The sequence below is a fragment of the Oryzias latipes genome, chromosome 11, assembly GCF_002234675.1.
Source record: "Oryzias latipes chromosome 11, ASM223467v1".
Lineage (NCBI taxonomy): Eukaryota > Metazoa > Chordata > Actinopteri > Beloniformes > Adrianichthyidae > Oryzias > Oryzias latipes.
Genome location: NC_019869.2, coordinates 18251906 through 18276122, shown reverse-complemented (window position 1 = coordinate 18276122; position 24217 = coordinate 18251906). Strand labels below are relative to the sequence as shown.

At 41.5% G+C, this 24217-nt stretch overlaps 1 protein-coding gene across 6 annotated transcripts in view; it reads right to left on the bottom strand.

The window, feature by feature from the left end:
- Positions 1 to 21953, bottom strand: part of LOC101162459 (receptor-type tyrosine-protein phosphatase U) — a 202605-nt gene extending 180652 nt beyond the window's left edge. For 5 of the 6 annotated variants that reach the window (XM_020707225.2, XM_011481072.3, XM_020707226.2 and 2 more), the window contains exon 1: positions 21685 to 21952. In XM_020707225.2, coding sequence (XP_020562884.2) covers positions 21685 to 21754 — 70 coding nt within the window. In that variant the 5' untranslated portion in view covers positions 21755 to 21952. Of the gene's footprint in view, positions 1 to 21684 lie in introns of all 6 variants that reach the window. The other variant, XM_020707229.2, reaches the window with a different exon arrangement.
- Between the last annotated feature and the right edge of the window lie 2264 nt (positions 21954 to 24217).

The window sequence follows — 24217 nt, the reverse complement described above, 5'->3', positions numbered from 1 at the left end:
TGTTGCTCTTGATGTTCACTCCTGGAAATCACCCCTGCTACAGCTGCTCCTCATAAAATGGACTAAACTTTCCCATTTTCCAAAAGTCCAAAGAGGTGAGTGAACATTGGTGTGAATGCCGACAGTCTACTCCCTGTTTTTTATGCGTCTGGTTTAGCAACAGTGACGAGTTGCACAACCGTAAACCAGCAGCTCCTGTGTTACCGGCTCCCTTTCATGTAGAAGACAAGGAGTGGTAAAGCTCTGCTTCAAAAGGAACCGAGTGCTGGTGTGACTTTGCGTCAAACAGTGCAACAAAGACAAACGAGTCGGATGTAATTCACACAAACCGTGACCAAGGAGCATCTCTCAGCAGGATGTAGCCGGCTTAAAAATAGGCCTTGTGCGGCTGCACACATTAATGAGAACTTATCTGCTCTGTGGGTTGGTGTGTTTACTGGGAAACAAAAATGGAGCTGGGCCATAGGGACCCTGCAGCTGCAGACAGTGGCTCTGCTGTGTGAGCACACTGGACAACCCACTCTCTGTCCTTCACAAAGCGACTCAGCATCCCCGTCTGCCCTCTTCCTTCTCATCTTCATTCTTCCCACATTTTCTTCTGTGACTCGTTAGGTTTTGAATTTACTCCATCACTTGATTTTTTTTTTTTTTTGCAGTTTTTGTCCAAACCCACATTTTGCTCCCCCGAATGGACTCTAATAATGGGACTAGATTTCATTTTTCCCAGAAAATTGCGTGCTGCTGTGCGCTCGCAATACTGGTTTGAATCCTCCAGCACAGCTGCAGCGACCCACTGGTTCGGAACTAATCCTGGAGCCCCCAGTCCAGCCCGTGAATAGACCCGCACCCCCTGAAACCGAGCCCAGAACAAAACACCCAACTGCATCAGTCCAACAGCAGTGAACCCGGAGCGGCTCCCCCTGGGAGGTTTAGCTTCCCGCATTGTCTGCCCTGCCTTCACAAAGAATGATTTGAGCTGCTTAATCAACCAGAAAAAAACTTGAGCCCTCCTCCTAGTTCCTGCTACAACCCCTCTCCTCCTCCTCCTCCACTTCCACCACACAAATTTCACAAGCCAGTAATTCTGTTTTTCTCGGCACAAGAGGGGGCGACTGCCTCCAACAGCATTTTCTCTCAAGCATATTTGAAATGTCAACATCATTAAGACCAGCTGTCAAAGTCCGTGACAGCGCGAGGGCCCGGATCATTATAACCTAATGCATGTCTTTACAAAAATCACAGCAAAAGGGCTGTTTCTCTGTCACGCTTACACCCCCACTCACGTTGAACAAAGCCCCCCGAACACTTGTGAGAATGAGTGCAGTGACAGAATCAGGCAATTTCCGGACGTTTCTCTTCACGCCGGCAGCTAGGTCATGGCCCCGTTCACACCTGCACATTCAACCCATTTATGCTGAATCTTCAGTCAGCAAACAGCACCCCCCCCCCCCCCCCCCCTCGCCACAGCCCATCACCACGATCCTCCTGAGTCCTGAGACCTCCGTGCTCCTCCAGTCTCGAGTCAGGTTTGGTTCTGTGAGCCAAACTTAAAGCGCCTACAGCAGCACATGCTGCCAAATGGTGAAAGTCTCACATTTTAAACAAATAATAAAAATAAATAAATCTTTTCACTCCTCAAGGGCTTTAAAAAAATATACAATTCCATTTTTGTCGACCAAAAAAAACAGCTTAAAAATGTTTTCTTTTAGATCCAATTATGTGTCCACCAGGCAAAACTGAGAAACCTGTTGAAAATCCAAAACGCATGTTTCTGCTGGAAAAGAGTTCGATCCGGTGATGAGTGAGTGGAGCGTCTCGTTTCTCTGGTTTTCCACACGGAAACAGCGCTGTCTGTGAAAAGCTGAAACTTTGAGGAACATCTTTCAAAATCAAAAAAGGAATTCCTTCTTGAGTTTGAATTGATTCAACAATCCTTTTAAAAGGATGTTGGATCTTACATCAATAACCGAGCTAAACTCAAGAATAATTTTCATACTAACACTGAAATAACCGTTAAACTCCAATCTGAGTCAGTCCTAATCTTTAATTTAAAATGTCTTCTATTCTAACGTGTAGCCTGAAGCAATTGTGTGAATAAACTGCAGAGCTGCAGCAGATCCACCAGAGCTGCCTCAACTGGAAACTGGCAGTACCACTTTTGCCCAAATCCTTTCTCTGTGAAAGGTGCAGCATTAAGGAATCTGCTACTCATCAAGTCTGTGAGTGGTTCTAGCATTTTTCAGAAGCAAACAGAACCAGAAGGTTGTGTGAGCAGCAGCAGCACAACTGCACACATTTTACCAGGTGGAGTGGCCGTGTCTGTAACTTTTGAAAATGACTTTGTTAATCCTTCCCGCAGTATTTTATTGACTCTCTTATCCAGTATTAAAGGCCAATTTAGGGACAAATTCTGCAGATTAGCTGTTGCTGTAAACATCATCAGATGAGCATGGATCTGCTGTTTTACAGGTTTGTCTATGTTGTTATATCTGCAAGAGTAATTTTTTTGATATCCTGGGCAACAGATGTGTTTTGTTAACCACACCCACATTCCTAATATGTTCATATCATATGTTATATAATTCATTTCACCTTGAGCCAACGACTCATATATTACGTTTTCACAATATTCTAGTAAAAAATGTGCAAGCAGTAGGGAAACTACTGACCACTATTGCAAACTCTCCATGCTAAAGTAATACAAAAATCGGTAACTTCTAAATCCAACATTTTTTCCCAAAAAGCCCCAAGGAGATGGGAGGTGATAAACTGAAATCCCTAGAAGGAATTTTAATTTGTGGAGTGGACTTAAAGGGGCTTTCTTCTATAAATGAAATTCACAATGGTGGCCTCTTCCTAAGGTCAAAGGTCAACAAAACGTTGCTTGTGGTTGTAATTTTAACCTTGTTTCATGAAGATCACTTGAACACAGTGGTGGGCCGTCAGGGCCTTCAAGGCCTTCTCTAAAGGCCTAAAAAATATCTGAATCATGTGTTAATTACATACTCATTGAATCTTTCCAAATGGTTTGTCCATTCCCTTTTATTGTGTTTATGATGGTCATGCTGCTTTCAGACAGACGTATTTTTTACAATGGAGCATTCAACCAATCGCATTTCACCTGTCCTCTGTTGTCAGGCAGGGTAAGGGTATTCACCAAGAGTTGTGAAGGCCTTCTAATGCAAAATCAATGTCGGTCATTCATTTCTTTCAACCAATCAGATTTAGCAGGCTTAGGCAGTATTCAGACCTTCTGATTGGACAGAAGTTTCAGGAAGTCACATGCAGCCCTGTCCAGTCTGACACAGAGCCACAGAGCACTTTTTGATCTGTCTCAGTTAAAAACAGAGCTGACTGTAATGTATGCCAAGGAGGATTTAGCAGGAAAATCTCGAACTCATCCCCATGATTTACTTCATCAGAAAAATCTGGGTGAGATCATGAAACAGTCGAACAGATTTGTGTGTTCGGCGCTGACCATCCCCGTGTCCAATGTGGGACCTTTTCGGCTCTAAAGTGAATTAAAACCTACGCAGAAACCCAACTGGACAGACTCTGTTCTCAGCACTGGCCTTGATGGAATAGAAAAGGACTTGTTGACGGAACTGAAGAGAGATATTCTACGTGACAGGGTGATGGAACTGTTTTTGAGGAAAGAGAGGAGGATGGATTTTGTCTTCAAATAATCCGATTTTTTAAAGAGTGAAATGATAAATATCATAGCAAATAATATTCCAAATTTACGTGGTTGTTTTCAATGTTTTATTATGGCTGTAGTTGCATAACGAGATTTGATTAAAATTTTGTTTATTCCGTTTATTTAGAGGCATTAAATGGTTATTGAGGAGTTGAGTGATTTAGACGTAGCATGACAGAAGGCCCAGGTGTGTAATGGACGGTCCACCACTGCTTGAACAAAGGTTTTCCAATATTGTGGGAAAATGGCTTAAAAAAAAGGCCAAAATGATGTCATCGTTTTATTAAAGGTTTTTTTTCCCACTGTGACATTATTTTATCTTATTTATTTATTTGGAAGGTGGGGGCGCTCACGATGCCCTAGATTCCTTTTTTTTTTGAGTATTAGGAGGATGGAAACTTTGGTGAGTTTCATTTGGTGAGCATGTGGCGGGGGCAAAATTTTTGTTCAAAGGCACAGTAAGAAAAAAGAATTGCAGGAGCAATAAGACTGCAGCGGGGAATTTTGAATGTCCTGACGGACCATTCTGAAACCAAGAGATTTGGATTTAGAATTTTCGAAAACTGTTTCTGAAACAAAATTAGATTTAGATATGGAATCGTGGTTTTCTGTGCCCACGACCCTCCCCTAAACACCACCCATTCTGTGACCAGCCAAGCAGACACGCTAAAGCTCTGCTAAGTGATTCAGCGTGTGCTCCTCTCACTCGTTTGTCACCGCCAGCTTCCCTTGGCCGCGCAGCGTAATCCGTCTGAAGTGGATTTTTAATTAAACACAGAGACCACATGAGGTCAAAGACCGCACAGAGGAGGCAACCAGTCGAACCAAACTCCGGCAGGAGGAAAAAGAAATGCTGTCATTAGACAGGTTTCTCGTCAGCCATGGGTTATTTGGCTCCTCTGTTAATGCCGTTTGTTGACGTTTATAAGGATGCAACGCGGCAATTAGAGTGACACAGTCTTCCTGAGGATTTGTGGCTGACAGAAGGTCAGACCTTTGGTTTTGTATCACCCCTCTAAAGATTCCAAAAGTCATTATTGACTACCACAGGATAGAATAAATGGTAGGAAAGAATAACTAGTGCTACCTCTTCCTGACCCCCCCCCCCCCACACACACACACACACACACCTCCATATATGCCATCTTTAGTTTTCCTGAATAGTGAAACTTGTTTGAATCTACCAAAACAATCGTTTAAAATAAACAAAAACAATTTAAATCAATTAAATCCAATCCATTAAATCAGGGGTCTGCAACCTTTAACACATAAAAAGTCGTTCAGGTCAATTTCTCACAGACCACAACCCAAAAGGTGCCACAAAGTCTCTCTTTCAAAAATAAGACACTAATTTGTCTTGACGTTACCGTCACTAATATAAATGTACTACTGTTTTTTTAGGAAAGAATTAAGCATAAACATAAATAAAATAGACTTTTTTCAAAATGTGAAATGGTTTACAACTTTTGACAAGGGTTCACATGACTTCTTTTCAAAACAAAAGCCTCACTGTGTCACATAGGATCATCTTACTGGAGTAAATAGTTCGTGTAGGAAGCAGAACAAAAATGTAAAGTAAGAAGCACTTTGTTGTCATTTGCCAGAAATGTGTACATATATCAAACAAAATATAAATCCAAGCTAATGAAGTGATCCTGGGTGTATTTTAAAAATGGGGAGATGCAAATAATCCTCAAATTTGTCCAAAAGTTCCTTAATTCTAGTTGTGCTTAATGACTTTCAACGCATTTTCCGTGGTACGTGGTACACAATTATAGGTCAAAATGTTTTACATCAACTTATGATACGTACTGTCCTTAAAGTACTTGTGAATGAGTTGATTCAAATTTGAATTGGTTTTCTTATTTTTTTTTTACTTTACAGTTAATTTTTTTAGTTATAATCTTTTTATTTTTTTTTTAACCAGAGAGCCACAATGGATGAGATGAGTGACTCTGGACCCCTGCTGTAAATGAGCCTTCATGACCTTCATGACCTTCATAAAACATTTGTGGTTGAAGAGTCCACACGGTTTCCGCAGAGTACAAAAATCTTGCACAAGGAAACATTTCCTGAACACCCCCCCCCCCCCCATTGTCTCTCTTCATGATTGACAGCTTTAATTTGCAAGTCCCCTGTCCTGGTGGAAAGTGGGTGACTGGTGTGGATGGGGAGGGCGAAATGGAGCCATAAAGACAATGCATAGCCTACTTTTTTGCACACATGAAGGGGGAGCCATCTGGGAAATGGTGGCAGAAGCCTGTGGGCGTGGCCACACAGATTGGAACCGTTTATGTGCTAGCAACACGCTGCTCCACAGACATGTGGGTCACTGTAGTCCCTACTTTCACTGGAGTTGGAGACGAGCAGAATCTGCACGGCTGTTGGGCATGTGATGTAGAGGGCAGCCGAGGAGTAAATGAGAAAATTAGCATTTCCAAAAAGTAAAAAAATGACCCCCATCCTCAACCCCCCCTCATGGCAGCTGAGTCAGGATCTTCTTTCTCTTCAGCTCAGCCTTTTCCAGCCTCGACTACGTTTATTAAGACTCCACATTAAATTATTCCAGCGATGGGAAAGTCAGGACAGCACTGCTTAAATTAGGCTGAAAGCGGAGCTGCTACGATAAATCAAGAGAAAACCGACTGAGCCGTACCAACTCAAACTTTCAAAGTATCTTAATGTGATAAATACCATCAATGAAGACAGAGGAGGCTAACTGTATCACACGTTTCCATGGTACTTGTCATTTAAGGCAGCTATGAAGATTAAAATAAGCAAATAAAGGTTCAGCTTGAAGCTGACTGAGCCTACCAGTCCATCATTACCCCACCCCACCCCCTGTCTATAACAATAGGCTTTTAATTCAATTCAATTCAATTCAATTTTATTTGTATAGCCCAAAATCACAACAACAGTCGTCTCGATGGGCTTCGAAGTAAAACATGAAATCAAAAGGATCACGAATACAAAGAGTTCAATAGAAAAATACTAAAATGAACTAACAAACTGACTAAGCTATACTGGCATCCCTGCCCTTAGACCCCCCTTCGCGGTAAGGAAAAACTCCTAAAAAAAAGATTCCGGAAAAAAACGAAGAAACCTCAGGGGTGCCCACATGAAGGAGGGATCCTCCCCCAGGACGGACAGGCGATTTACCAGAAATCTTAGAGAAGAATTAACTTATCTAAATCTACAACTACATATATAAAAGTCCAGCAGACGAGCTTCATCCAGCCGTGGTTATCGGGACAGTCAAAGGCGCGAGTCGAGCCGGAGACAGGAACCACAGCCAGGTGTAGGAGCAGGAGCAGAGACGAGGTACTCGGTCAGGTACAGAGCAGAGACGAGCCAGAGATGAGCCAGAGGCAGGATCCACAGCCAGGTGTAGGAGCAGGAGCAAAGGCGAGGTAAACGGTCAGGAACTGGAGCACGGATGAGCCAACTGGAGTCTGGAAGCACTCCCACTCCCCAGGAGGGGAGAGGAAAAGAGGGACAATACATGAATCGCACTGCACCAAACAGAGGCATGGAGAACTAAATGATAAATTATGATCAAGAATAGAGGAGAGGAAGGGTAGAAGTAAAAAAGGAAAGAGGACAGAACCCCAGTGTACCATAGTTACCCCAGCTTCAACTTCTAGCAGCCTTTTAAAAGAAATAGTTATTATTAAGTTTAATTTAAACAAACTAACATTAAGTTAAATAATCTCTGAATACTAACTAGTCTGACAATAAGCCTGTCCAAAGAGGAATGAGCAACTAATACAACAGGTGGAGAAATGAGCTATTTTAGAGTCATGGTTGCAAGGAAATACCCCTCCACATGGAGATTGGTAGGACATTTGGAGAAAGTTCGACCTGGTGACCTTTTGACGAGGTGTTCTGGGAATGGTCAACCAGTAGGGGGCGGTGCAGCGAACCCAGGACACAACAAAGGACTATTGCTATGTCGGACTACCCTCACTGCTCTCTGACCCGAAAAGACTTTACGGTTCAGAACTATGCAGTGCCATGGGTTTCCGAAGGAAAAACCTATTAAATACAAAGACTTTTTATGTGTTTTAATGATGAAAACATGGATGACTTACAAAAATGCATTTGTATACATCTATTTCAAATGACAAATTGCTTAAACACAGTGCATTGTGGTCTATATTCACTGTTCTAGTGAGCATCGATGTATACAAACGTTTCCGTAGAGACTTCTAAGAAACATTTGGAATTGTAGATTCAGACAACACAGAAAAATGGCGAAGTCAATGGGAAGTCGAACACAAAATATCACTGCTGGGCTGGAACACAGCGATGGCCTCATGGCAGAGGAAGGAAAACTTGTCTACTGTTCCTTACGGAGAGTGCTGCCCCCCCCCCCCCCCCCAAAACACAAACTCTGGATAGACAAACCAAGATTTGCGCACATTTTTTGCAAATGTGCAAAAAATTTTAGATCTTGTAAAGAACTGTTGTTATTCTCTTATTGAAACTTTCAAGCTCCATCTGTGTTGTGTGTTAGGAGGGAAAAAACTCGATTTTTAGAGAAACTTACTTTGGCACACACAACTGTGAGTCTATGATCATCTCACCAAAGGAATTATGGGTCCATATATTTTAATTTGACTCTTAAGGATAAATGAATCCATTTAAGGACTAAGGAGTTAAAATCAGTTTAACCCTTTAAAACCAGAGCTTTTACGTTCTTTTAACTAACGTCATTTTTTAAACCGTCAAACACAATTAACGTAATTCCGGCGGATTCTGACGTGCAAATTTTTACATCAGAATCCGTTGGAATTACATTAATTGCGTAAGCGGTCAAAGAGTTACGGTAGTTCAAAGAGCATGTGTTATTTTTCCGTCTCCAGCGACATCTCCAGGGATAAAAAAGATCAACTCCGATGTTAAGCCCCTTCAATGAATATTATCTTCACACGTGACCCATTTTCTATCAACAGGTCTACCAATGGTGATGAATTTTCAGAATAAAGTGTCAGAAGCAAAGCCCTAATCATAAACCAGATGGACAAAAACACACTCATGTCTCGTTCTGCTTAATTGTAAGCCCTCTTCCGCTCGCTCATCACTTTTCTAGGTCAGCGTGCAGAAGGCCACAAACACACGCTTAGCTCGACATATGTCACCTCCTTCTCATGCAAGGGCAAAACAAAGTGCATCTGTTTTTAATGTCTGCTGGGGTCATCCCCGCATCGTCTCTCCGGTGTCTGGGTCGGCCTCATCATCCTCTCATGTCCCATTGTCGAACATGCGTAAAAAGCTTGGTGACCTCGGACGGGGCGCCATCTGGTCCTGCTCTATTGGCGCTGAGATTAAGGGGTGTAGGCCAAAATGAACATGTTCGGAGGCCAATCTGAAGACACTTTCAATCAGACGGATGAGAGAAAATTAATCCGACTCGGAGAGATGCGGCTCACAAATCCATGTCTTTTTTCATGGCTGTAATCAATAACCACCCATGCAGTAACCCCTCTCCTCTCACTAGTCCTACACCTCAATCTGCTCATTTTCCTCCACCTCCCTGTGATATGCAGCTCCTCCTGCCCATTGGATCAATGATTGAGGGTCTGCTGCAAAGCCAACCTCATGAAAACTGAAACATCGCTCCTCCTGAGCATTGGCGGCACTAAATCTCATGAAGCAGAACGAGAATATACGCTGTCTGCGCCTCCCTCAAACCTTCTTGTGCAAAAACTAACCTCTTCCACTGCAAATGTAACAAAGCTGCAGCCTGCTTCATCCCATTCCTCACCTAATCTATCAGCTCACTCCTGCTGCATATGGCATTCGAAAGGCAAGCACAGCAGATGCTGGCCCAGGTGCTTTGACTTCCATTAAGTGCCAACTAACCGCCATCACACGAGTCAGTGCCAAGGTAACCCTTTCACACTGATGTCAGGAAGAACAGCAGAAACTAAAGAGGCCAAATGAAAAGACTGGGTGTCATGGTGGAAAAGGAAGCAGTACGTCTGCCGACTTGGCATAGACGATGTGAAAAGCGTGGCAAGGAAAACGCCAAAGTGTTTAATTATTTCCCTCTGAATTTCTTTATTAAGGAAAAATGCATTCTGTCACACATTGTGCTAAAAACTGCCACACAGGCTCACGGTGAGAGCTGCAAACATGTCAGCACGCCTCAGCTTTCTTGTCAGTTTTGCTGCACATCTCGTGAAACTCTGAGGCATCCCGACACTGAACTCAACTCATCCATGTCCAACCAATTTCTTTAAGTCTTTTGATTCCAACAAACCAACCTGATTCATGCTGTGACAGATTATTTAAAAATAGACCAAAAATGACTTTTCTTGTTCTCTTTTGGACAAGAAATGGTTAAATAGGCTGGTGTTGGGTGATAGTGTAAAGGAGACCCTAAAAGGCTTGCATTGGCGATGACTACATGTTTTCAGGCATCTGGACAAGATGACAAATGGTACATTTAAGCATCATTTATATCAGCCTTTCATGGTGCAAACTCCAAAAATCCCCAGTCTAGGTGGCAGGAGGTGATGCTATGGATGTCCGACGCCTACAAAGCATCACTCAGGGTACAATGGATGCACAAGTTTGTTTGTTTTATTCTTTAAACGAAAGGAAAAGGATATGATTTACCTTGATTTATGCCATGGTCAGGCTAAATACCCAATTCTGATTGGCTGCAGGTTATGGATTAAAACGTTATAGGCCACACCTAAAAAAGAGGTTCCAGTCACATAACCCAAAAGTTCTATATTACTGTGCTGACCTAAACGCCAGTTGGTATTCCAATTATTGTAATTTATATAAATAAACAACATACCTTATTCCACAGTATATCACAACAGCAAGACAGTAGAAAAGACGCATCGGACAGTTCAGGCTTCTGTGTTGTCCATTAATTCCTGACAGCGGACACCTCATCGAGCATTGTCCCCTTACATAATGGACACCTTGTCAAGCATTATCTATGACATAATGGACACCTCATTGGGCATTATCCCTTACATGTTTTGATTGGCCTGCAGTCTTCACACAACACTACCAGCTGATTGTGATGGGTGTGGCCCATCAGACAAACCTGTCAAGTCCATCAGAGTGACAACATCTCCCTCTTTCTGGTTGTGATCATTAACTGGAAATGAGAAGTGGACTCTAAGTGTCCTCTCCTTCCTCCTGTTTCAAACAGGAAGTAGCCACTGGTTCCAAGAAGCCAAAACCCCACGCTTTAGCATATTGTTGCTAATCCACATTTTTTTTCATTTTGCAAGTTAATCAAGGTACAAGCTGGCTAATCACATGTTTTAATATATGCATGTTGTGCCTGCTGGCCCCCACTTCAGTGCTTGATTGACAAATGCTCCCAAGCCCGATTTCAAGTGTTCAGGGCGTGGACAAGCTCACTCCTGGTTGTGGCAAGGGTGGTTGCCATAGAAATGATGACACAGTATCTGAGCTGAAAAATAAAAAATAAAAAAGACACTTGATGATGTTCAAGGTGTCATTCAGGGGAGGAAGACACACAGGTGTTGCTGCTCTGGCCCCCGCCCCCCGCTGTGCACAGGAGGGCCACTGCCAAGCCTGACAGGAGTGTCCAGGCACTGCCGCATTGACCTTGTTCACTCCAGTGAGGGGCATGTTATGCTATTTATTTAATAATTTGATTTTCTTTTCTTTTCCCAAGTTTTCCTATAACTTTTAATATATCTTGTGTGCCAAAGGGGCACTCAGAGGCCCACAGGTTTGATAACTTTAAAAAGCTATTTTTTCTAGAGTCATATCTACAATTGTCCTGGGACCTGCACAGCCTGGGTTTTAGTCCACCCATTTTTTTTTCTTAAAGCTATCTCAAAAAATGCGAAGGTTGAGAAATAAGGAGGGGGGAGTTTGTAGTAAGGGGACTAATCTTACTTGAGTTTATCAGCTCAGTGGTTTTCTACGTTATGAACACTGGGGCAGAACATGTGAGGCCAAGGGGGAAACGCATAGAGATAGGGAGTTGAGGTAGCAGAGCTGAAAAGGAATAGATTTCGCCATCTTTTAGTCACTCCAGGAGCTGTGTATGGGGAAGGTAGTGGGATGGAGGCGGCTCGCCTGCAGATGTCATCCCAATCCAGAGGGACGCCTGCTGACAGCAGCACCACCAAATCATCTCGCCGCTGAACCCTGACCCCATCTGCTGAATCTACGCCTCGGTCGCCTGGCAATGGAAAGCGAATCGAGCTTTCCTTCTGCCGGCGACGCTCGGAAAAGCATCAACCCGTCATTAGCCCTGACAGCGCGGACCACAGGATTCGAGGCCGGGAAATGGCCTGGACAGTTGCCGCAGAGTGTAAACAAACCGTCAGCAACGCAGTTCAGGCCACAGATGAATATTCATTAAGATTGTCCACGGTTTGCTGTCAGCTACAAAGAAGAATTCAGAAAGTAATGGTAGTGGAAGCTGAACCTGACAGAGAGCAGCGCTGGGCTAAACGGACAGGCAGCCATCACCGCAGCCCAGTCATGCTGCTGCATATCTCATCTGTGTGTAAACCTCATCTCCCATTCAAGCAGGCGCCTGGCAGTAGCTATAACCAACGGGATCCTGTCTCATCAATCTCACCTGCCATTCACGGCGAGCTGTTCACATCCGCGCGCGGTGAACACATTTTTTTCCAGAAGCAAAGCTGAAATTCTCCTTGTAAGAAGCCTTTATCTGCCAGCAACCCACCAGAGCAGCCAGAGACCGGCTTTTGAATCAAACCTTTGGAAGTTTGGTTCAAAGAGAAAATCAAAAATCTGAGGAAAAACTCATTTAATTGGTTAAGATCAGCTGAAGTCTTTAAATATTTGACTTTTAATCAGTAATCCAAACCATGAGTGACTGTGCTGCTCAGCACTCTAAAAAGATGCTCATTCCTCTCTAACCCGAGAACAGAGACCTCACAGCAGCTCAGATCACTTACTTATCCTTGATTTTCTTTTTAATAGGACTAAAAACTGTTATTTATAAACATGAATGCAACAGAGACAGCATCTGCTTGACTTCTGGAAGGTGAGACACCAAGAGGGGACAAGACTGTCTCACAGTGGAAGCAGCCATATGGCTTTTCGCTGTCATACCTGTTTTTTCGACCTCAAAATCCCATATTTTGTCATACTTTAATAAAGTGGGTGGAAGTTCCTGTGTCAGTAGGCAGAGCAACATCTGCGACAGAGGAGCACTGTCAAAAAAAATCAAAGGAAATAAAAACAGAGACTCCCACAATTCTATAGAATTTAAAAGACAACATCAGCTGAGAGCTGCTCTGATTTCTGATTAGCAACATTTTTTGCTTTATTCAGACAATGTTTGTCTATTCTTTTAACTATTTCCACTCAATCCAAATCACAACAAGACCTAGTATTGGAAACTGTTAAATAAAAGAACAGAAATTCTCAGACAGTTTGAACACAACCCTTGTGGCTGAGCAGCTGTGGAGGATTTGATTTAGTTTCTTTGCTGTGTTATTCTGCAGACACTGCTTCCTCCCTTAAGGTTTATATACCCTTCTTCTCTACATACATCTCATAGGTCAGTGAGCAAGCAAGAGCAGTGACAAAAAAATCATTTAAAAGAGATTTGTTTTAAGGAGTAGACTGGAACAAAAGAGAAAAAAAAACTATAAAGAGATTTAATGGTACTGTCTAAATGTTATTTAAGCATCACAGCAAACACCTTTACACCAGAAGTAAAGTAAATGTGCGTAAAGTGATCTGGGCAGAAGGTTGGAGTTATGAATTGTCCTGACGCTTCAGGTGAAAATATTACACTGTGCCTCTTCTTTCCCACCTTTATCAAGTGTTTTGGGCGTTTACCTGCGGTTTAGAGTAGAAAAAGAACTATAATTGAAAAAACAAGTTTATTCACCTCACACTTTACTTTCATTACAAATGAAATTTACCTTCAGGGTTTTGGACACAAACATACACACCTTTTTTTTTAAATAAAACTTTACTTAGTTTAGTCTGGTTCTCAATTTCATTCATAAAGGACCACGTGATGGAATTGCAAGCTGTCTGGGGGCGCATTTGCCCGACAATGGCTGGGATAGGCTCCTGCAATCCGGTGACCTTGAAAGGGAGTTCGGTGACTTTAAAAAATAGATAAATGTTCACAAAGGTGTCCTCCATTTAGTAGCAGGAGCAAATAAAACACAGTCACATCTTCATTTCGGTTTGGGAAAAATAACCTGCATCCACTGCTGCCTCATTCAAATTTTCCTTTTTAAACAAGAAACCATTTTCTTGCCCTTCACAGCCAAAAACATACGTAGAAAGCTATTTTTTTTAAATCTAAATACCTTAGAATAAAATTAATTGGGTTATTAGGGCTTTTTTGAAATCTGATTATTGTGAACTGATCTGCTAATGTAGATTTTACTCATTTGGATTGTATTTCTATTATAAATAGTAGCATGCATGAAAAAAATTACACCAACAAAAGCTGTATTTTGTGAAAAAACTGCTTAAAATCTACAGGTTTTCTGCATTCCTGAATATTTCTGAATATTCTGTTCCTGAAATGATTTTCAAAATAAAAGTTTAATGAGGAGAATGAAATTGCAAGAAAAAAAGAACTAAATACAAATGAACAAAATAATGAATAACTATTATCAGTTGTTCCTTTCTTAATTTATTTTTTAATAACAAATATTCTTGTGCGTGGGTGAGGAGCAACAGTCACTTAGAAAATCTATGTTTTTAACCCCACTTGTTTTTGTACAATTTTCTATAAAAGCGGCACATAAATCAGGATAGATGTTCTTTTCAAATCTTGTCAGTGAGACTGGAAAAGTTTCTTTGAAGAAAAAAGATGAACAAAGAAATTTTTTACTTGTTGAAAGCAAAAGAAAAAGATGAAGGGTCAGACTTTTGAACAGCGCTGACACATTCAGCAATCCTTTTGTGTTGAAGAGGCTCTTTCGGATACCACCACATCGTCTTGACCTGAATGCTTTTAAAGCTCCATCTTCAAACTCTCAATAGTTGACGGATTTGCTGAGAAAAAAAATACTTGATAGAAGATGAGCTTTCTAGCTAAAGGAGGGCCAAGCTTGCAAAGGGAAAAAAAACAATTGCGTCTTTTAAAAATCCAAGAAATGTCAAAACGTTATCTGAGGTTCATGAATGTGGATCATTGAAGCTCTGAGTGGCTTGTCAGCTCTGCTGCAGCACTGTAGTTTGATAGAAATAATGGGAAGTCCCCTGCATGCCTGCAGTACACTGGTTGGTGAGCATGCACTAAAAAAAGGCAGTTTGTCCATATTTAATTTTTGAGATTCAAATATTTTACATATTTTGTAAGTGCTGAAAACATTTTGAGATCGTGTTGTTTTTTTGTATTTAGCAATGTGAAAGTTTTAAGAATTTGATGATTTAAAGTACGTCAAGCAGGCTTTTTATATAACTCAGCCCCTTTCCGAGGGAAGATTCTTGTCTCGGTCCGCCATCTTTTTTCACTCCACCAAGAAGTGTCTGCGTGATTAAGGTCACACATGAAAAAGGTTGGTCAAACAATCTCTAATAATTTGATATCTTGATTATATTTTAACATTTAAACATTTAGAGTGTTGTTGTTTTTTTAAGTTTTACTTATTTAGAGTATATCAAAAAAGCATTTCGCTGGGGCTAGCTTCACCAAAGTAAGGCAAGTATTAATTTTAATGTAGATTATTATATGTTCCAATAAGTTAACCATCTGTTTAAATGCTTTAGCCAGCGTCTTCTTTGTACTTTTTCTGTTTATCGGAGAGCGGTTTTCATTAGTTATTCTGTTTTTTACGTTTTTGCTTGACTTGTGTCGAAAGTTTACAAAATTAGGTCTGTAGACTGTTCAAGGGTCTGATCAGGTACACCAGGAATAGTCACTTTCATGTTAATGACAATGAGTTTTACATTTTTGATTCTACTCTAGTGGCAGAGCAAGAACATTTTATGTGGGAGGGCAGAAGACTTTGAGACCATTTTATTTCAATATTACTTGCTATTTGCTATAATAATATTTGCTATTTTTATTTTGATTGTTAATTCTGGATTCATTCTGGTTTTGTTTACTGATGTCGAAGCAGTTTTGAGAGGTACACGTCATAATCTTTGGTTGGATGTTATTGTAAAATACCCCAATGCAGCTAACATGTAGCACTGTTTTTTATGTGTTTCTAACAAGATTGCAACGTTTAAAGAAGCTCGTTCTGATTATTTTCTAATTTATGTCAATATTGATAATGGCTCAAAAATTGGGTGCAATTTCTGCCAATTGGCCCCCCATAACTCCGTCACTGTGCTACCTAAAGTAATCATTGCGACATTTTAGAGGATTTTTTTTTACCTGATCTATTACCTTTCAATAGTTGAATAGAAAACTAAATCTCAAAAGAAAAGGAGCAAAATCTGAAACAGTCAAAATCCGATATAAAACAAGTTTAACCCTTAGCTTGACAGGTAGAGCGAAGCTTGATCCCAGCACTCCATCTCCTCAGCGATGGCTGTTTGCAGGGAGGTGGGGGCATATGGAATTAATTCAGTCTCAATAATTCGAAATGCTCACAACCTGCCTCACAAATACACACGCTCTGAGGTCATGGCTCTCCTACAGAGCAGGATAGAGATGCTCGCTCTAGGTTGATGTGAGTGATGGAAGGATGGACCATGAAAATCAGAAGAGTCTGAAGTGATATGGTTTTAACTTGATCTATGACTTAATTTCTCACCAAGAACTTCTCTAACACCTGAAGAGATGGACTGGGTCCCGTTAGGCTCCACAAAGCCACCTCGCAGGTCCAGGCCAAGGCATTGTGGCAGCGCTGTCAGCCCCATTATGAATGCGCGGTGGTGACAGGCACGCGAGAGGAACAGCAGCCGCACTGCCAGATTAATGTCATGAGGCAGTGAAAGCCTGGGATGGTCTGTTTGTTACCCCCATCACCAACGCCACCCCCTCACCCACCAACATGAGTTGAACAGCACACGTCCTGATCTCCGCAGTCACTTGATTAAATTGAAGAAATTGCAACGCAGCGTATCTGAGATAAGCACGGCTGGAAGGACTGCTTGAAAGACGTCAATATAAAAGTAAATAAAAGCGCGCCACAGCGTGATCTGCAGGAAACGTGACGGCACAGTCGTTTATTTTCATCCTTCAAGACAGTTTTCTTCAAACTCGGGAAAAGAAAAACACAATTTAATTTTTCTGCCTTAAATGTTTCCAGTGCAAAAAGATGTTGAGCACCTTTGTGTTCTATGAGAACATTTTATTTTTTGGGGAGGGCATTCTGCAAATACGAACTAAAACAACAAAGTCAAGAAACTTCCACATTTGCATACCCCAGAGAAATGACACCGCAAGGACAAAACTGATGCATTAATGCTCTTTTAGTGGAAGAGAATGAGGCTTTAAAAACAGAAAGATGTGCCATTACGCCATAACATTTATTCCATGGACAGTATTGAATATCCCTTTGTGTGATAAAAGAGATTTAGAAAAATGAATGTAGAGTTAACTGCTGATTTCCAAAGTCGACTATCAATTTCACAAGTGCCCAAGGGGGAAGTGGTTTTCCACCAGAGGGCGCACTTAAAATTTCTCGTTAAAAAAAACTACAGTGTGCTTTATAATCCGGAACGCCTTATTAATGGATTATTTCTTGTTATGTTTACGTATGTAGAAAACATAAGAAAAGGAATACGACGCTCTGTCATAATGTTTGTTCAGGTAATATTTGTGAATACGCAAATAGGGCTAACGGAGCTAACATGTAATGTCGGACTGTATTTTTTACATATTTCTAACAAGTTCTGGAGTTACCATACTCACAGTAATGTTTGATTTAGTGGTATCAGTCTTTTATTTTTTTGCAAACAAGGTCAAGAGTAACAGGTATTGTGAATACGCTAGCATGGCTAACACATAGCAGTGTCTGACTGTTTTGTGTCAAACAAGATTGGGAGTTGGCAAAGTCACAGTGACGTTTGTTTTTCCAAACAAGGCAAGCGTGCCAGTTAGTGGCATGTCCAAATCCCAGGCTCTGATAACTAATCACTGCAGGCAAAACATGGGAATTTTCTGATACATGTGTCGTATAAGGCGTCATTTAAGTCATGGTCTATCCATGGGGTAGCTGTGGTGCAGACACAGAGCGGTTGATTTCTAATCAGAAGATTGCTTTTTGGATTACCCCACTGCCCGCTCAAGTGTCGAAGTGTCCTTGGGCGAGATTCCGAACCCCACATTGCTCAGTGTGCGAATGTGTGTGTGTAGGTAACAAGCATGTCACTGTTAAGCTGACCGTTCTGCAAAAACTCCTCAACAGCAAACAGCAGAGCCTGTTGAGTCCCAAAACTAAGGGCAAATACATCTGACTAACGTCACACTGAAGGCAACTGCAGCCGCCTCAAATCATTTTCTGAATGTTCTTTAGACCTCCAGGCCATCAAAACACGGTCATCTAATGGCTTCTAGGACCTAATCAGACCTAATTGAGTCTGTTATATGTGGGGGCCACGTCTGGCCAAGGGGCCGCCCATTTCAACTCAACAATCAACTCTGCCCTTCAGCCAATTTTCACATGTCTGTTTTTAATGCTTCCTTTTAAATCTACAACTACAACTCAGAGCCGAACACAAACGCTGCTCTGCTGTAATCACAGCATAATTGGAGCAGGAGCGCCCAGATTCTGAAATCTGAGGAAATGATGGTTTCTGCTCATTTTGTCGCTGTTGTAGCTTGAAAATGAAAACCTAAAGATAAAGTCAAGTCATTTAATTAACAGACTTTATAGAGTTCCCTCTGTCAGATGGGGAAAACAATGAAGAAATGTGGCCTTTCTGTTTCAAACAGATGTCTTCACGAATGGCAAACAGGAACAATTATGATGATAATGCAGACATGATCGTGATTGTGACACCTCGCTGTGATCAAACTATTAATTGTGACTGAAAAGAATCAGTCGACCGTGAAATGAATTAACACCCAGCAGTTCTGCTAACGTTTAACTACAGACGTTCTCTCTGTGCATCACAGACTCGCCGTCCGTGGAAAAAACAATTCAAACTCCTGCAGGAGGTTGCTTTGGAGACTCTTCCATGCGAGCAGTAGGGCTTTTCATGAGAAGGGTGGAGCATGAGAGAGGAGCTTCAGGTGACTCTTCTTTGCAGCACCGTTCAACAGACTGATACATCCTCAATCTGGTGGATTTCAGACAAACACTTTTCTTCAGCTGTGTCACACCGGTAACATTCCAGCTGTGAGGAAAACACAGCTGACAGCGCACCCTCTGATATTTGTCGGATTTTTTGCCGCTGAAACAGTTCAGGACCATTTCATTATCATGATCTATAATTACAGAGCTGTCCCTTTCTTTAACAACGTGTACTCATTATGCAATTTGCCATTGTTCCATTAAAGACTTTTTTTGTGTCGTTTTCTTCCCCGGCATTGGCGTTTCATCATTGGCTTTTGTGCGAGCAGACGTTTGGCATTCACAGCCTTACCGCTTGCCCTGGGGAGAGCCGTGTGCGTGTGTGGGGCGATTTTCCGTTGGATTAAGGCTGAGCTGGTTCCACACAGCACCCCTTCACACACACACATCCCTCCCAGGCCAGAGCCTGCTTCAGTGAAGCAGAACCGTCCTAGCATCCAGAGCTTTTGGCGCCTCACATTGCCGAAGGAACGACACCTTTGAGCAGTCAAACAAAGCAACACAGTTTAGTGAAATTTGCAAAAAAGTCCTGCTTTTAACCAACAGTTTGTGATCAATTGGGCCTTCACTTCAATAGTTTGAACCCCTGTCTCCTTGTTGGGCTGATCTGTCATTAGGAAATTAACATTCCGGAAAAAACAAATGCAGTGGTGAACGTAGAACATTTTTTATGGGAGGGTGGGAAGGGGGCAGAAGACTTTAAAAGGGTGGCAAATGAGTGCATTTTATTTTAGTCAAATCTTTTTTTTAATTTTGAAATGCTATTTTTGCAATGCTTGAAGAAGCTTGTATTTATTATTTATTAATCTTTGAAAAGAATAATACGTTTAGTGACTCAAAATTTGGTGAGCAAGTTGGGGGTAGGGGCTTTTTGCTGGCCCCCCTTCCCCCGGAAAACAGGAAATTTGAAACAAAAATTTTGACAAAGTCCCCTATGATACATGATTTTTTTAAAGTGACACACATCCTCTGGCCCTTTGACATCAACATAACCCAACATGGGACTCAAACTTCAAACTTCCACAAAGGCTTCTTTCCTCCACCTCTAGATTGCTCTTGCAGGGAGATAAGAGTCCAGAAAACCATTTTCCGTCATGTGCCCTGAAAAATGTAGAGCGAAATCAGATTCAAGCTTCACCTAGAGGAAAATTTTTTGCTAAATTGTTCTAAATTGACCTTTACAAAAAAAAAAAAATTCATGAGTAGGCTGATTACTTGAGTGGACGTAGGGGTAGATTATGAAGCTAGTTCATTTAGCAAATTCCTATTTCCAATTTCAACTTGTGGTAAACAGGTGAAAATAACTTTTTTTTTAGTAAGAATGACTCATTTGGGTTAATTTTTCTATTTCATTTTAGACAATAAAGCTCTCATTGGTTCTCAGACATGTGTATGGGGTTTGATTCCCTCAAAAAAATTAGTTAATGACACACCTTTGAATATTTTTATTTCGGTAAAGCACAAAATTTTATTCTTATATTCAGAAATTGTTCTTTCCAATCTTTTGTGCCCGCTCACTCCTGTGAACAAACTATACATTCTCTTTGTGTCTTTCTCTTCCCAGCTCTTTCTTAGATTAATCTATTGACTAAAATTGCTATGAGGATGCAGAAATGGATGGACAAAGCATCAGAAGGAGGAGAGAGGGCCGCATGCAGCTCTCATGTTCGCTACAACTCATCATGATGCACTGCGGTCTGAACACCATTTTCCACAAAAGCATATGTTCCATGGATTTTCAGATCAAGGGGCAGATCAAAAAATTATTACTGAAAGTATAAAGGAACTTCTTCATCACTCATGTCATTTTCACCAAAAAAAGGTTATTTTCTTCATTTTATTCTTATAGATCTGGCCTATTGTGGAAGTTGCTTGGAAACTGAAGCAAAAAGGAACTACATTTTGCAAGAAATTAAAAAAGCATATTTCAGTATTAATTTCAAAGCTTTTTTTTAAAGCTCTGATGTTTTGTGGCTATGACTTCTTTAATTGAACATGAAGGGAAGATTACTGCACTTAAAGCATAACTTTGCAGATAAAAAACACCAGAAAAGATATTCAATTAAAGAAAAAAAAGAAAAACAGTCAGGTCATGCAAACAAAAACATGAGCCTCATCTCTGCGTTCAACAGTTTTCACTGCTGTTGTTACATGCAGCCCCCCCCCCCCCCCCCCCCCCAATCTGAGCTGAGTGTCTCGTCCCTGCAGCTGCTTGAGGCTCTCCTGTAACTGATCCCCCCATGAAGGAGAGTATTTATGACCAAGCTACAAAGGAAGGCGTTCACCCCTGCAGCTGAGACCAACCATGAAGGGGGGGGGGGGGGGGGGTTGCTCACTGCAGAACTTCAGAAAGTGTCTCAACAGCTCCTAAGATGTTTAGAGTTGCATGGAACCCCTAACACCCCCACTCCCCACCCCATCGCCAGCGCGCGCACGCAGGATGCTTAAATCAGCTGTCAGCGCTGATTCCTTGTGGGGTCCGACAGGACGCACGCGCCTCTCTGCAAGACTCAGCAGTGCGGGACATGCGGGAAAATGGCTCCCTTAAGCATGCCCTCAGGGGGAAAAGTTTCAGTCTGATCTGACAGCTTCACAGACTGGGATGAAAAGGGCGTGTTGGGTTCCCGGTCCAACCAGCGAGAAAAGTTCAGGGAACCCAGTCAGGAGCGCTTTACCACACATGATGCTCCAACCTGCGCAGCGAGAAGGGGCCCCTTCTCCAAACTCTCGTCCAACTTAAGAGATCCACGCGTGCGCAAGCGAGGTCCTTCCTCTTACCTGTTGGTCCTTCCAGGCTGTCTGCGTGGATCCCGACGGCCAGCATCAGAAGAAAGGCTGCGGGGTACATTTTTGGCAAAGTAAAGTCCAGGCTGCGTCTTCTCACACGAAGCAGATCCTGCAGGAAACTCCAACAGCGGGACCGGAGAGGAGCTGCGCGCTCGGCTCCATCCACAAAGGCGCACGGCGTCCACGGCGCGCACGGGGAGCAACTGAGCTCCAGCTGAAGCGCTCAAAGAGTTCGCAAACACACTCACACACCTCTGCACTGATTCTAACGGCTCCTCCACTTGTCTTGTGCGCGGGGAGTGGGACGCAGGAATGCGTGTCTGCGGCGCCTCCATGCGGCTAAACGAGGGGACTACAGCCACAAATTCACAATGAAAGTGAATCAGAAAAGAAATGTTTGGATGTGATGGTGTATACAAACACCCAAACTGATTTCTTTTGTCAGATTCTCTCATTAGATTTTTTCATAAAATCAATTATTGTTTCTTCTACATTTTTACTTATAAAACCTTCAAAAACCGACAGTGTGAAGATCAGAGACAGTTTTTGAACAGGACTCGAGTAATATTCACCTTTAGCCTATTCCTCTTGTCTTCTGCAGTGTTTTTATTTTTTATAAAGCAATAAATGTCCACATATTGCACCCTGAGAAATTATTCAAGACCACCTAATTTGTCTAAAAATCTAAATCATCATCCGTAGGCTATCAGCTCTGTGTTCATCCAAACAAGCCCACATTTCAAACTGAGTAAATATGAATGATCATAAAACACTTTTTGGGGTTTATTTTAATTCTTATTCAAGGTGCGTTGAGAGGACAGTCATATTCAGACTACAAAGTTTATTTTTCCTCACACTTTTGGTTGTCCCTTGTCATTTTTATCAAGGAAAAAGTGAAGCTTGGCCTAAAAAGGTTGAAAAACACTGTTTTAGAGGACTTGCTGGCCTGTAGTCATGTCTCATCTGCTTGCATGGATTTCGTTTTTGTGGCAAAACTATCAAGATTTTAATTTAACGCTCTAAGAACCAAACAAAACACCCTGGATTCACCAGATATTTTCAGATTTCTGAAAGGTAATCAGCATCGGGCTGTTTGGGAAGATCCAGTAAATTACTATGATCTGGATGTTCAGCAAAGTTTCTGTCTACTTCAAAATAGGTTTTCCAAAACACATTACCTGCCATGTGTTCAGGTTTTGATTCTGACAGAGTTTGAGTTCACTCCACTAACTCTATTCTTAGGGGCTCTGCGTTTCCTGTTTCTGGATTTGGATTATGTTGCTGAACGCTCCTTGGGTTAGTTTGCATGACACATTTTCAAGTCTTGATCATACAACATTCCCTATAGCCAAAAAAAATATCTGTATACATATACATTTTAACTTAATTAAAGAAAAGGTTTGCAGCACAAATGGAAAGACACAACCAAAAGTGTGTCTTCATGAGACTCAGTCTCCAAACATCTGCTGTTGTAAATGTGTGACTTCTTTAGGCAGATGAAAAGCCTGTCAAACGGAAACCTTAAATTAAGCAGACTGCTGGATTAGAGATGATCCCCATCTCTACTCTAACAAACCCAAGAGGTAAATTATGTGTTCAATTGGAACAGATGAAGGCTATTGGTGAGGACTAGTGACCTACAAAATAGGCCCCCAGAAATAAGTTCAAAATTCCTAACATTTGAAAAAATATACATATATTTAAATGAGCAAAAAATAAATTATAATTCAGGTATGAAAGATGGTCTTACCAAAGATTCTATTAAAAAAAAACTCCAGTCACTGAGACATATTGTTTTTAAGATTGTAGAGGTTAATCTTTGTTTCTGTTCCTTTCACTAAGTAATTTGAACCTCATCTGAAAGTACACACAACAAATTGACACGACAACTAACAAAGTCGCCACACAAAGTCGTTGCTCCTCCATCCATCTTCATTTTTTAATTCATAAAAATCACGAACAATAAAACATCTTCTTCTCTGAATTATGTCAGCAAGTAACAATGGATCTGCGCCCTATAGTGTTGATATAATGCAAAGGATTCTGATCTGTGACTGATCAGTCTGTTTCCAAGACAAATACAGGTTACCAGAATAGAAATAAGTTAATAGAAGTTAACAAATATAAATTCTTGTATAATTTCAAAAATCATAAATGGGCACTTAATAAGATAAGATTATTAAAATTATTTTTCTTGTGGGACAAAAACTTGGAAACATTTTTCTTGAATGAAAGCTATTTGAACTTTCTTAAGATTGTTCCCAGAGTAGTGATACTAGACTCACACATCTTTCTAATCTCGTGGCTCTACTCAGAGCAGGTAACTCTTTCCAAAGACCTTTTACCTCCAGAGTCCGGTTGGTTTGTCTGCTGTGATCGCTCCGTTCGGACACGGTTAAGTGAACCGTGCGGAGGCCGACTTGCAGAGGTGGTGCAGAGTACTCCTGATCTGCTGTAACTCATAAGCGTGCCAATTTTCCAAAACTAAGAGGTCGGTTTCGTCAAACTCCACATCATTACACCT